Raw genomic sequence first — 14,912 nt, forward strand, 5'->3', positions numbered from 1 at the left:
AATCACCCTTTAAATTTTAAAATGTATTTTCTTTTGCTATATGAAAATTGTTGCCTTCTGTGGGTGTTTTGGTGTTGCACTACTCAAACTACCCACTATAAAAAAGATGTTTAATTCCCAGAGAATGTACTGGTGCCTGGAAGTTGTACAGGCAACAGAAAACCCCAAACACACGGGAGCCAAGGGATTCCCAGAGATACTGCTGCTTCCCTGGGGAAGGATAACACAAGGAAGGTGCTGGAAGAATGTCACTCTGCTGGGGAGAATGAAAACCCAGCAAGCCAGAATGTTGACTTAACAGGGGAAAGTTGGGTGGAAAACTTCTAACCATTAGCCAGCCTGCACTATCAGAATTACAGGAAATAAAAGAGAATTTGGCAAAGACAGTAGGAAGGAACCCGAAAAATCAAACAAACCAACCAAATAAAAAACCAAAAAAAAAAAAAAAAAAAAAAAAAAGAAAAGAAAAGAATGCAGCTCTTAAGAGATATCTCCTGCAAATTTTTAAAATGTTTACATAACCAGTCTGTTTACAAAACCAGTCTGTTTAAAGAGGTTAGCTACTAAATTTATCAGCCAATTTAAAAATTCTCATATACATCCATTTTTCTCTGCTATTTTATAGCATTTTTGTTCACTTTGAATATGCTATGAGAAACACTTAAATAACTGAGTGATATAATTCCTTTCACAGCTCATGACATTTCTAAGAAAGACCAAAAAACCTTATCTGCTTTGAGGAAAAAAAAAATCTGTGTAATATTATGATGGAAGCAAAAAGAGACACGACTACTCCAAAATAAATGAATCATAATATTTAATTTAAGCATGCCATATAAAAACATAAAGAAGGGAAATGAATGATCACTGAACCATACACAACTGAATGGGAAAAATCACCACTATTGTATAAAAAAGTGAAAATCTTGGAAATATTCTTCTGATGATAAGCAGAATTTCACCAATCTTTGAATTCATAAATTTCCATTTTCAAGCCAGGCACATGTGACTTTGCAACTTTTTTTTCCTGCTTTTATTGGGACTTAGCAGCTCAAGTCCCAAATCCTTCAGGAAACCTTCTGTCCTGGACACTTTTTATTATTTATGTTAGAGTTCTCCATACATTTAGCTGTTCAGACTAGAATTTGGGCATATGAGTGCCCAAGTGATACAAGTGTATCTCAGATACACCTTTTGTGTGCCATACACAGTATCACAGGAGTAAATTAGGTCACGAGTAGTCCAAAATGGAAATGTGCTCTTCTTTAAAAGATTGCTTAAATAATTGGGGGTCTGGTGGATATGTGTGTTAAAATCCTCATCTTTAGGAAGATAAGGCAGTATTCCTTCTGCATAACACTCTTTTTTACTGGCCTCCATAGCTAAATAATAATACTACTACTAAGTGATCTGGCTTTCTTTTCTGATATTCTTTCCAATGCACTCAAGGTGGCCTCACATAAAGTTCAGGAGTATAAAAGTGTACAACAGCTACAGAGCAGGTTCAGATGGCTAACCTAGTCCATTTTATCTTTCAGTAATTCAACTTAAGAAACCCTAATTCTTAAATCTACTAGCCCTTCCTCTCTCTCAATTAACAGTACAGACAGTTATTGTCAAATACTCTAGCTGGAGTACCGAAAATAAAGGAATGCTTCTGGTATGTAGGGGAACATAGGACTTTCATATGTAAAAAACAAAACTAAATGAAACAGTAATCCTTACGTGACTAGAAAATAGAATATTGAAGATTTTTCTTATCTATGGAAAGATGAAAATGTTGCTTCCTGTATCTACGTATTTCTACTTATGATTACCATAGACTAGTAAAAATCCCACCAGCTGCGAGGGATGCAGTCGAACTGAAGGAAAAAAATTCCATTGCTTTCCAACATTCTACACCTGAATGTTTGGGGTTTTTCCCTAAGGGTTGCCTCCCTCTGTGGCACTTTCTGGCAGGTGACTTACCGGCAGTGTTTGTGGGATCCCGTCAAGGTTTCGATCACGAAGCATTCCCCCTCGTTCAGACAGTAGGCAAGGTCCTTGTCTTTGCATGGCTTAAAGTGCTCCGAGCGCTCCGTGGAATACGTTGTGGTGTCTGAGGAGAGAACAGGCAAAGCAAAGAAAGGCTGTAAGGGTAAATACTGGGTGTTCCTGCATCCATGGGAAATGAATTTGATCACACTGGGCTCAGTGACATCAAACACAGACTAAAAGAAATGGAAAGCACAGGGCATGCCAACCTCCCTTTGACTACAGCATTATTTGCAATCAGGTCTCTTAAAAGATTCACAAGAAACACCTGCAGAAAAACAAACCAGACTGCAGCAAGGTTGGAGCATGATCTCAACCACTTCTCAACCACAAGCAATTTCCAAGGTTTCCCTGCTCAAATGTAAAGACACCTACTTTGTGTACTTTAACCAAAACAATATTTTCATATTACTACTGCAAAATACGGCTTGAAATGAGATACATTTTTTTTCATAAAAACCAAGCAAAAGTATTTAATAAAAATTTAAAAAAAAAAAAAAACCAAAAAAAACCCACTATAATGAAAGAGGAAAAAAAAGCACCAAACACCGAAGTTCAACACTAATTTGAATCACCAGTCACAAAGAACAGCCTAAAACTCCAACACAAGCAATGTACCAATGATTGTGCCATTTCACACAGATCATCTGCAGATGTATGCAAGCCCACCCCCAAAACACAGTTAAAGGGTTGATTACAAGTAGAGCTGTTGGCTGCACCTTTGGAATATTTAGTTAGATAATTAGATTTGGAATAGACTGACAGTAGGATGTCAGGGTGAACTATCATTACTGTCTTCTTCTAAAACTCTTTAACCTTTCCAGTCCAGTTGGATTAATCAACAATAAAGTGAAATTTTCAGAGGAAGATGCCTGACTGACACATTTTTTAATTTTCTTCACTATGATAAGGTTTTGTCTAACAAAGTGTGATTTTTAAAGTAGATTATTATTTCCACAGAGCCATGGTTGAATCTTTATTCAATTTTTATTTTTATTCAATCTTACTTCGAAAAGTTTAAATTCCTAATCACTTTGCAGGACCTGATACACACTGAAATGATAAGAGAACATTTCATTGTATATCACACAGCCTATCACAAAATATTTGACTGCTGTCAAATAAATGAAGCAATGCTCAACAGATACAGAACCCTGCAAACTCAAAGTTATACAAACACTTCAACTTGGCTTTGCTCATAATTGAATATCCACCAAACTAACACCAAAGTTGAAAAACCAAATACTGAACCTATAACAATATACTTGTAACTAGTTCTGCAAGAATATTCAGATAATCCCAAAAAATTGTCACTCTTTCTTCTCAGCATATTATTAATAAAACTCTTCTACAAGTTTTCCTTATATGCAGACTAAATGACAGAAGATAAATAAAGATAATAAAACATATTTGAAAACAATAAGAAAATCCACGTCCTATTCTTTGTATGCAACACTTCTTTGTTTTTCCTTTCCAGAGAGAAAATGTTGTAGTTTAGTGTTTTCAGTGGAGAGAAAAAATATCCTGGGAATAAACTCTCACAGTCTTTCCTCAATTGTTATTACAGATTCAGAACAAAAGCCTGTGCCACTGTCCCCAGTAGCAGCACGTACAAAAAAGATGCAGGCCAAATAGAAACTATATTTTTAATGTTTGCAAGCAAGCCCTGAACTGAAATGTATCAAGCTGAATTTTGGAGACAATACAAGATGTTTATAGAAGCAAAGATCTATAAGTGAGACTAGCATCTCACTGTTGGCATTTCAAGATTGATCAGCTTTAATGTAAAAAAAATAAAAATCCTCACATAGAAAAGAAGTATTTTTAAGCCCAATTATTTTTTAAGGTCAGTATTACCCAGGAGGACTAAAATGACCATTTAAAACTTGATTAGGCAAAAAACAACTACAAACCTGAGTAACCAGTCATAGTCCTACCCCTTTAAAATGTGGAAAACTGAAGGTAGCGTTATCTGAAAGCACTCCTGGTAATTACAAAAGCTAAGGAAAACTGTTTGATGAGCAGAAACTCAGCTTGATCCAGGGAACAGACCACTTGCATTTGTGAGCCTGCTCTGAGGAAGCAATCTGTGCAAACACCTTTCTGAAGGTGTACAGTACACAGAGCAAAGGAATCTGAGGTGCTCCCAAAGGACAGGAGCAAAAGGAGGGGGACCCGGGGTGGCTGAGGCAGTGAGGCAGTGAATTCTCAGAGCACAGCTTTGAAGTGCAGGAGACTCCTCTTCTACCATCATTAAATCAAGAACACCTTGCCAAGGTCAGCATTTTCAAGCTTTAGATGAAATAGATTCTTTAGAAGTTTTGTTCCACTTTATTTTAATTATTCCTCTGTTTAATATTAGTCAATCCTTGTGTTTTATTTATAAATGGGCACAAGTTGCATTACTTCATTTTCTCCACTTGGACACAATCTCAAGCTTTTCTTTTGTGTTTTGTCCCTCACCTTTCAAATTAAGTACAACAGTTGTAGGTAACGATGCTGGCAGCTCCTTATGGCAGCTCCTTGATTTGCACTCTTAATGTTGAAAAATACTCAAGAATTGGTAACTTTTTTCTGTTTTAAATAACTAATCCCATTACAAGTCACTTTTCAGTTAGAGTCTTTTCTGGTTTGGAATATTTGTGCAACTCCAGGTTGATGCACATGGACTCCTAGAGCTGATCTGTGCCCAGATCCCTGGCTGCAGAGATCAGGTGTCTGAGCTCAAAGGTCATTCACCAACATTCCAAAGGTGTGTCACAACTGATATCCTAGATATCCCTGGAGCTGCTGGGTTCTTTCTGCTGGAGAAAACTCACATATCCCATACATGAGTTTCATAAAAGTTACAATCCTGCTGTTGTTTTATGTTGCATTCACAAACTCTGCTACAGCTTCATTAAATATTGATAAAAACAAAACGTAAAAACTGGTTCTAAACATAACTACAGAAAGTACAAAACAACAGAAAACACTGTAGAGACTACATAGTTTTCCTGATCCTTTATCTAATAAATAATAAATCCTATTGTGTCTTGTTTTATTTTACTCCTAACCAAATACTGAATTGACTTTTCCCAGGTGGAACTGTCCTTCACAGCTTCAGAAGCCTGGTAAATAAACACCATTGTATTGTGATGTTTGACTTTCTAATGATTTTTTAAAAAGAACTAATAAAACCTAGGCATTCAAAAACATTGAATAATACAGCTCCTTAATTTATTTTTAGTCTTTGAACTTTTTAGTCTTTGGGATTGTGGGAACTGTCCCAAATGTTTATAAATACAAAGGGGAATTTCTGTTTAGCATTCAGATATCCTTGAATTCAGTGCATATTCCTTAAGGTAGTTTTTAATTCTTTTAATTGCCACGTGGCCAGGTGCTTCATGCAAAAGCAGCAGGGGATATTGATTTCTGCTGGAATCTTTCCAACTAAGTTGGAATAAAGAAATTCTAGGCACTCTTTGCCAGGGAAAAGTGCAGGCAAAGAAAGAATGCAAGATTTAAAATATCCTGGGAAACAGCAGCATTCAGGGCAGCTGCTGCTGCACAGATTGCAGCAGCAGCCATTCCCATCCATCACATCTGTCCTGCAGCATTCCAGCTTCAGAAACAGATTTTACTGGTTACATCTCAAACAAAGCAACTTTCCTATGCTAGCTGTAAATGATGCCCACACTCCCTGGCTCTCACTGCCAACATTTTTTCCAGGCAGACAACATGAGCTGCTGCAGGGAGAAAAATGACCCAGGAGAACAAGAGATGGAAAGGCCTTGTATAACTTTTGTGAACTAGCAGAGAGGCACCCAAACTCTGCAGCTGCAGAGTCATTAACACAGGCAAGGCAAATGCTTGGTGCATTTCCACCAAGGAATATTAAGACACGGTTCATTTTAACACCAGCTCTCACACACTAAAAGACTTTTTAAATGCTGCATATTTGGACTACCACTGGGTATTACCAGCTTTACAGATTCAGTATCAACATGCAAACTGGCTTTTCCTTTATCTTTTTATCCATTTATAACTGATCATGTCCCAGAGAACCATTACTTACCGAGGCACCAAAAAAGCAAGATGCTTATTTTAAATCCCTGATCCCATTTCTAAACACACTGAAAAAAAAAAAAAAAAAAAAAAAAAAAAAAAAAAAAAAAAAGCCAGATACAGGCAACTGAATTGCTTCTAAAAATGTAACTCTAGTTATCAAAAAATACCTTCTTAAGAAACCCCAACATTTTTAACAATATACTCCAGTAGCACTACTGCATTCTTCAAAGAAGGCAGCATAAAATGTCAGATAATAGAATATAATGAGTTAAATTTTGTGTTTGGTGAAGACAATGGCAATATATTTACAATGATTCAGTCTAAGCAGGGTTCCCTGAAGTTCCTATAGGGTCATCTAGTGCTTCTCTCCAGATAGCTCAGAATTATCCCTGGTATCCCTAAACAGAAAAAGTCTTGCACAGGAAATGAAACTTACATATAGAATAGTTTAGATGTGATTTTGTTTATTCACTCACTGAACCTTAAAAAACATGGAAACAAAAATTTTTTTCCTGTGCTTTTAGAAGCATCATGGTTTAGGAAGGTTATTTCCCATATTAGTGCTTCCCCTCTTCCCTCTCCAGTTAGAAACACAAAAGGCAAAGATCAGAGGTCGAGATAAGAGTGATTTACTGGAAACAGCAAGGAGAAATAAAAGGTTATAGTAACAGCAACAATACTGATTACAAAATGCACAATGAGAGGGCAATCTACATGTGAAATGTTCACCAAGCCCAGGACAATGACAAACAAGGAGGTCAGACCCTCCAGCCACCATTATTCCCCCTACTGGAAAAAAACTCCTTCCTTCTCAGATGTGAGAGAGTCTCTTTCCTGGCCCTGGAAAACAAGAGGTGGGTAGGGGAAGAAAATACCAAATCCTAGGAAGATATTCATTAAGGCAGAAGGAATGGAAACCATAAATATTTAGGGTTTATTTTGATTTAGCCTTCGCTGATGCTAGCTCTTTCTTAGGTTGTTGATATTTACAAAGAAAACATTCTAGACATTGCCATTTTAAATGCAGAGATTTTGCTTTATCAGTGCTACCTGAACACTAGCTGGCCTTAGCCATGGAATAATTAAATTTAAACATTCTAGTAATAAATTATGAGAATTAAAAAGAAAGAAGAAAACTTCATGTTTTTAAAATAATAACAGACTTGTTATTCTGAACTTACTTGAACTCTTTTGCATATATGTATATATTATTAAAACCAAAAGCCTAATTAAAAACATGGAAAGTATTTTTTTGCCTTTCGAGAGGCAGTTTTGTATAAACAAGCAATAGAGTTCTGGATGTTGATTATTTAAGAAGCTACCCCATAGCCATTTTTGTGCCAGGGAAAATTGTATTTAATCCAATAACACTTGGAAAACTTGGATTGCATCATGACATAAAACAAAGTTGTGCTACAGATATAGGACTCATTAAAGATTTTCTATTATCCTCCAGGTTCAAATGAACAAATCTGTATAATTTAGCAACAAACTGAAAACTCAGCCAATGCACCAAAACAATGTCATTACAGGTGTGGGCTTCCCAGCCAGACTGGGGTGGGGGCAGGAATTGTCACCAGAGGCAGCCCAGGTGACTTCCCTTGGCATTTCATTGGGAGGATTATGTAAGAAAGCTCATGTGGTAGAAACTCAACCAGCTCATCCTCCCAGGCTGCTTTTCTGCCATCTCACCAGAGCACAGCACCCCCTGCACAACTGCAGAGACAACACAGAATGCTTCCAGAAGAGACTACTGAGTCATGTCTCCAAAAATCACACATGCTCCCTCGTCAGCAACCCCTGAATTAATTCTTTAAGTGTGACCTTGTTGCTCACATTTTCTAAATGTTTTTGCAGTTTGAAATCACTATACACAAGTACTAATACATCTCTTGAAAAACATATGGAAGCATTTTCAAGTTACTAGTGTGTTATTAGCAAATATCATGTGTTACTTACTTGATGCAAAAAGCTCTGAAATATAAAATAATACCTTTACTTTCACGACTTAAAAAAAAAAAAAATCAAACTAATTCAAGCATTAATTCTAAAAAGAATGTAGCCCACCTAATGCTTTGTCATAACAAACTCAAAAGCAGAAAAGGAAATGACGCCAGTATCACTTTGAAATGTAATATCTGATCACATCTGCCAGAACTTCAATTCTGAACCCTAAACACCACTGAAATTCATCTCTGTATGGGCAATTTGCACATGAGAGCCTGCATTCTCCTGTGCTGCTCCAACTGAAACCAGGGAAAGCTGAACAAATGGGAAATGACTCGGGAGAGAGCCCTGTGAGACACAAAGGGCCAGAAGTTCGGTGTCGAGGAGCCCAAGAAACAGGAGTGACTAAGACTCTGAAAGGTTCTAGTGTTCAAAGTGAAGAATTACTCTGAAACTGAGTTATGACAGCTCTGATGGGCTCTCTGGGTACAGAGTGCTTTTATCAATCAAATGCATTCAGTTATGCTTCAGCTGGACTTATTAACTGATCTAAAAGATGCTAATAGAGGAAATCAGTGAAAAAGCAGCATATAGAGATTGTGCCAGAAGTGGATCCACCACCCCCACCAAGGTTTCTCTCTTCTTTGACCCCTGCAGTCCCACCCATCCCAGCATATTGACATCTCTGGAGACACCAAAAGCCTTTGAGACTGGACGGCACAACCGCACCAAAAAGGGACACCCTCATCAAGAAGAAGAAAACACAAAAAACTAGAAGACTTGAATAATTCAGTACTGCTACAACGTGAGTATAAAAGTGGTGTTACAATTATTGTTACATGTAGTAAAAGACAAATTAACAGTCCTCCAGATCTTTTTATTTCTTATATCACTGCTGTCTTCTTTTTTCCCTCTGCCTGTGAAACCTGGTGTGGGGGTGGGAGTTTAGATGTAAGGTTCAGAGGAGAGTAAGGGAATGTCAGAAACCTGAGGTCTGGAAGGCAAATATTTCTGTTTAGAACATGCAGGGACTTTAGCTTGCCCAGCTCTTGTTCAAGAAAGAAATGCTAGAATTGATGGAGGAAGTCTCATGGCTAATGGCAGCTGGCAGATTTCCTCACTGGGCAGCAACACTTTTTCAGCTACAGATCTGGAACCATCTGCATTTGCACATCCTTCCACAATATGGGATAGGAAAGTTCTTCTGGAAACAAGAGTAATGTGTGATTTTATCCATTTTCATGGTAAGCAGCAGCAAAAGGGAAAAACAGAGGCCAATGGCTCCAGAAGGCAGGGACACTGGCCTGATCAATGTTCTAAGGTTTATTCCTTTTCTGGACCATTTACCATTTCCTAAAGTTGTACAGGAGCTACCCAGCACTGTGTTTTCAACATTTAATAAATCACTTCTTATAGTCACCACCAAGGCACTGTAGGCTTAGAGAGAGATACCTAATGGAATAAAAGAATTCTTCTAGTTATATGGGGAAATAATTAGTATTTTTACACTAAAATGTTAAGTATCAAGAAGATATGAGTAGGTTGTTTGACTGGCAGTGATGTTCTTTCTCCAAGGAATTGAAATAGGTCAAACAGTACATTAACTAGAAACAAGGGAAATAAGAAAAGCTATTTTAACTCCTAGCTCCTGCATATTTTCAAGGCATGCAATCTAAAATTTATTCATTACTCCATTTATAATTCTGACATCCTTGTTGTGTGGACATGCAAAGTCAGGCTATGAAGCATTAAAATTACTCTCCACATTTCCTTTCACAAAGAAACCCATATATTCTAAATTATGCATTATTTTTTAAATCTCTTTCCTTCACTTTATTTCTTTTAATTCAGTCTCCCATCCAGAAAGTGGATGGGCATGACAAGGTAAAGTGCCTTTGCAACAGTTCCCTCAGTCTGAAATGCTCTGTCCTTATGTATGGATTACCTCAGAGGATTGCTCTTTTTCTCAGGTAAGGAGAACAATTTTCCACCTGTTTTTGATGTGGCACTGCCAGAATTTCACACACTGCAAATCCTTTTGTCTTTACTACCAGCACAACAAACTGCTCAGCTTTACTGGCCAGCATTTTCCAATGCCAGTCATTAGGTAAATCACACATAGCTTTTTAATTTACACACACACTGCTTCAGCACAGCCAAGAATCAGTCAACTGTGCTAAGGAAGAGCTGGATAATGAGGCTCTTGGTGGGCTACCACAGCTTCAGAAACCAGACTGCAGTCAACAAAACTCAAGTTGGGCTCAGTTTGACCAGAGATGTCAAATGTACATCTAATATCCTAGCATCTGTACAAATATTCTGCAATATTTCACAGAATAATATAAAGGTGATTTTTTTCTATTTGATGAATCTTTGGCCTTTGGCTCATATGCAAATCAATTTAGTTGCATCCCCCTCTGATCTTCAATTTAACCCAAAATTATGAGTTCAACATCCGTGATACAAATCTAAGTGATTGCCTATTAAGTGAAACAGATTGTTCTGCTCAATTCCCTGCAACTGAGACTGTTATGTTGGTACAAAGGTTTAAAAACTGCAACTCTTGGCTGGCTGCTTATTATTATAGAATTCACAGCCTTAGTGCAGTAAGCCAGTAGACATATTGTCGTTAATGGTAGAGCAAGCAGCTGGGGAAGAGAAGACAGAGTTTGGGGCTATAAGAAAGACACTTGGATGAGGACAGAGTATAATGCACTCTGAAATTTCTCCTGGGAGCAGCACCACAAAGACTATTCTGGTGGGGCTCCTGTTTTTCACCCCAGTCTCCGCAAGCCACAACACTGTAAAGTTGCATTTGGAAGCACATAAATGCTCCTACATCCCATGTGCTCCACAGTTCTAATTTTATAGCCAGTCACCATACTCAGTCTGAGCAAAGTATCACAGGGTCTCACATGTGATCAACTAAGTGCTTGATTACTGAGTTTCAGGAGATGTAATAATTATTTTAAATCAGTATTTCCCATTTCAGTGCATTTAATTCATTAATTTCAGTGTTATATTCAAAGTTAATATCTATTTTCTTCTATTGTGGAGGTGCTTTAGAGCATGGCTCACTGGCAAGTAAGGGGAAACATGCACACAGCTCTTTTATATAATGCTACCAAGAAGATTATGAAGCATCAGAAACCTAATTAACACCAAATCTAGCCACCAAAAGGAAGTCTAACCTATTTGCCTTCCACATTTACTAATCTCTACAGCAGCTATATCCTTCCACAACCACCAAGAGAGTACCCATAATTCAGTCCTTTAACAGTGACAGCAAGCTAGTAAATGAGTAAATGATGGTCCCTCTTGTCCACGCCTTTAAAGTTCTTCCAACTCCTTCAGAGACCTGAGCACCAGAAGCACACCAAGCACTCAAGCCTTAGAATCTGCATTCATTCAATGACTTATTAAAAAAAAAAATAAAATCTAACACCCCACCATCTACTCCTCTTCTAATAATTCCCTCCCTGCTGCACACACAGAGCCTATAGCCTTGCACACACACACACCAAGGCAGAGCAGCCCTGACTGCTGCTGAGTTCTGGTTACCATCAGCCACAGAGGGTCTCTTTCACTGCCAGCCACCTGTGGGCTGACACAGGGGCACCCTGAGGTGCAGCTCACCAGCAATTCCAGCTGCCAGAGCTTTTTGGGGTTATGGGCATTTCTGGACATGGCAGAGTTCACCCTTACCATTTCTGAATGACTGAAGCATTACTGCAGGCAAGCAGAGTGCTGTGCAGTAAAAATACTCTGCTTTTTTCAGTAGAATCCACTTGTTTGGTGTGAATTGTGGTTTTCTGGTTTCACATAACTGAATCAACCTGTACCAGGCATCCTTCAATAAAACAGTTGCAAAAGCTATGATTAAAAAGATTTCAGTAATTACTTAACTCCACTGGAAATCATGAAAAAAAAATATGTCCCTGAGAACTAAGACTAACTAGAATTTTTAACTCCTCAAAACCAGGTTAATTTTCCATTCATTAATGACTAAACAGAATTTGTAGGTCTCATACTCTGCCTTCCTACCTTTAAATCTTTTTTATGAAAATTATCATATATTCTTTTAAATTAGATCTTACAAAAAACCAAACCACACCAAAGTGATGGACAAAAACCTACCAACCCTCTAATTTTATATACCTGAGAAAGCAGTGTAATTGTAGGACAAATAAATTCCATGGTCAGTTTTCCCCTCCAATGTTGCACAAACTCACAAAACACGAGGTCTGCAGGGTGGGCTTCTAGTAGTGTAAATTCATTGCTACACAAACCTCAGTCTTCTCTCACTTCAAGTTACAACAAAAACAGCGTGACAGAACAAAGCCACCACTATTGAATGCCAGAAAGGATAAAGGCAATGTTAAAATAGCATCAACAAATTTGCACTGTAGCCACATTTTATGATATTTGCCTTTTTCCCCTATTTTGCATTAGGAAAGGAGAAGAATGAAACATCTGCAGCAGCTTTTCTTCTTTCTCTGAGAAGCTTTAAGATGCATTCTCACTCTTCAGTCCTCTCTACTCTGCAATTAATTGATTTAGATAATACAGACTAAGCACAATTGTAGCATTCATCTTGCAACAAAACTAGCCTTGAAATGGAAAACAGAAGTATTGCTTTGCTTTCCTACAGTTCTGAATCAAATCAAATCCCTGTTAACCCAGGTTATCTACAGTGTCAGCTAGCAGAGAACATGAAATTTCACATACTGAAGTTGCATCCTGGTTTCATTACTCAGATTAAGCCAATATATAATTGAAACTGAAATATCTCCTACCTTTACCCATGAGAAATTTGGGCAACATCACAAGCACTTTGTTCTCACTGTACCGGTTTGATGGTGGCAAGCAGTCAGCTTTGCACTGCTAAACAACACAGCTTGAGGTTCAACAAATCAGCAGTGTTGGCATCTGATATAGCTCAAGTAAGGGGGAGGAGAGTCATTGTGAGATGTCACTGACAACTCCATTTCCACTTCTGTGCAAATTAAATGTAGGCTGGGGCACAGAAATGGAACATAATTAGACATAAAAAGTAGGACTGCAGGCTCTGGTTGACTGAAGATACTAGTACAGGAAAGAAAAAGCCAATTAAATCAGTAGTCTAACTCACAAACTGCAGCATTAAAAATCCTAACAGAACTACAGAACAACAACCATGAAAGTCCAGTTCTGGAAATGCAACACTGAGCACCTCCAACGGCAGCCTAATTCCACTGTAAAATCTCTCCATTGGAAAATGCATCATATACACACTGCTCTAGTGCCACCACATTGGAGAAAACCATATATGCAAGAGACAGATGTGATCACTGAAATATGAGAACACAATACGAGCAATAACAATTGGGTGAGAAAAGACAACAGAAAAACTACATTATCCTCTTTTGATGGCTTCTAATTTTTAAAGCTGCTCTATACAACAACTGAATAACTGTTCTAACTTAGAGCACTTATAGATCTTTCAACCTGCTAACCAGAAAAATAAGCACAGTATTTCACAACCATTATTGTGTTAGGCCTTTTTTAATGACATTTTATAACTAGTAGGGGATTTATTGTCTACTCAGAAGCTGCCCACTAGGCAGCAAACTTATCACTACTGCAGCTGCCTCTGAATTTGTCACATTACAAAGCTGACTCAGACAGCGATTTCGTGCCAGAAGATCTTTGGCAGCAGCAGCAAAAATCCTAGTAATATCCTCTGGAAAGCACAACTGCTACTCTTGAAAGGGTGGAAAAGACCAAGAAAAAAATCAGCTGATAAATCAGATAAGCCAGTTTAAAAATGCTTCAGTAATCATTGTCAGAAGTTCACATGAGATGAACCCTATCACTAATCAACTCTTCTAACAGCATCCCATTTCAGATTTGTGGGAAGAAGTCCAGACAGAAATACTCTTCACAGTATTTTGCTCCCTTCCCTTAGAAAGAATGGTTAACTTGAGATTTTGTTTCTCCAGTCATGTTGCCTTTTAAATTATTCTCCTGCAGTGTTGCCCAGGTCACACCAACAGGTACATATATAGTTAATTATGGGAGGCTTTAAATAATGGGTAAAGCGGATTCAAACAGTGGCTCTTGACACAAATAGTTCACCCAGTTTATCCGGGTTCAAATTCAGGGCTAACTGGGAGAGCCAAGACAGAACCCCCTGCTCACACCAAGATCTATTTGCTTCTTACCATTCCTAAAGAAACACAAAGATCATTTCCTCTACAATCTACCCCACTGCTCTCCCAAGTAAATCTTCCCACAGCAAAGATGGCTTTATTGGTGCAAGTTCTGACCAAGGATACCGTGAAAGGAAGTGGAATGAGAGCCTGAGTAAAAAAAAAAAAATGAAGGAAGAATAAATCGACCAATCAATCAGATGCTAAAGCATAATCTATGCAAATATAAATGACATGGGCTAGCAGGTTGCAGGTTGTAAAAGGGTCAGAAAACACAAGGCAGGAGAAAGAAAGTGAAAAATACAACACATAAAAATGCTGGAAATTCAGAATGTCAAGAAAGCACAACAAAAACCTGCTCACAAAAACAGCTAACAGGTCCCTTCAGGAAAAACACTGATAATTAAAAAAAAAAAAAAAATCACACAAGACTACATTTTACATAGCTGAGATGTAACTTGGATGAACCCAAGGCAGAAGAAGTATCACTCATTAAACAGTGGGGTACTTTAGGTTTGTAAACAGCAGGTATGTAGTTAATAATCCAGTATTTAATTACATATTTTTTCCATTAATTTCACAAATCAGTTGAAACTGTTACTTAATCTGCTTTAAATGGGGTATAAGCATACCAGTGCTTCTTCTCCAGTTAGACCAATATTAAACCAAGGCTACTGACATCACTTCCTA

General features: G+C 37.8%; 1 protein-coding gene across 2 annotated transcripts in view; it reads right to left on the minus strand.

Annotated features, from left to right (window-relative positions):
- The window catches only part of NRG3 (neuregulin 3), a 332,572-nt gene that overhangs the window by 190,701 nt on the left and 126,959 nt on the right, over nucleotides 1-14,912 (minus strand). For both annotated transcript variants that reach the window (XM_050976465.1, XM_018911016.3), the window contains exon 2: nucleotides 1,969-2,098. In XM_050976465.1, the coding sequence (XP_050832422.1) occupies nucleotides 1,969-2,098 (130 nt within the window). The remainder of the gene's footprint in view (nucleotides 1-1,968; nucleotides 2,099-14,912) is intronic.

Source organism: Serinus canaria, chromosome 6, assembly GCF_022539315.1.
Source record: "Serinus canaria isolate serCan28SL12 chromosome 6, serCan2020, whole genome shotgun sequence".
In the NCBI taxonomy this organism is placed as follows: Eukaryota; Metazoa; Chordata; class Aves; order Passeriformes; family Fringillidae; genus Serinus; species Serinus canaria.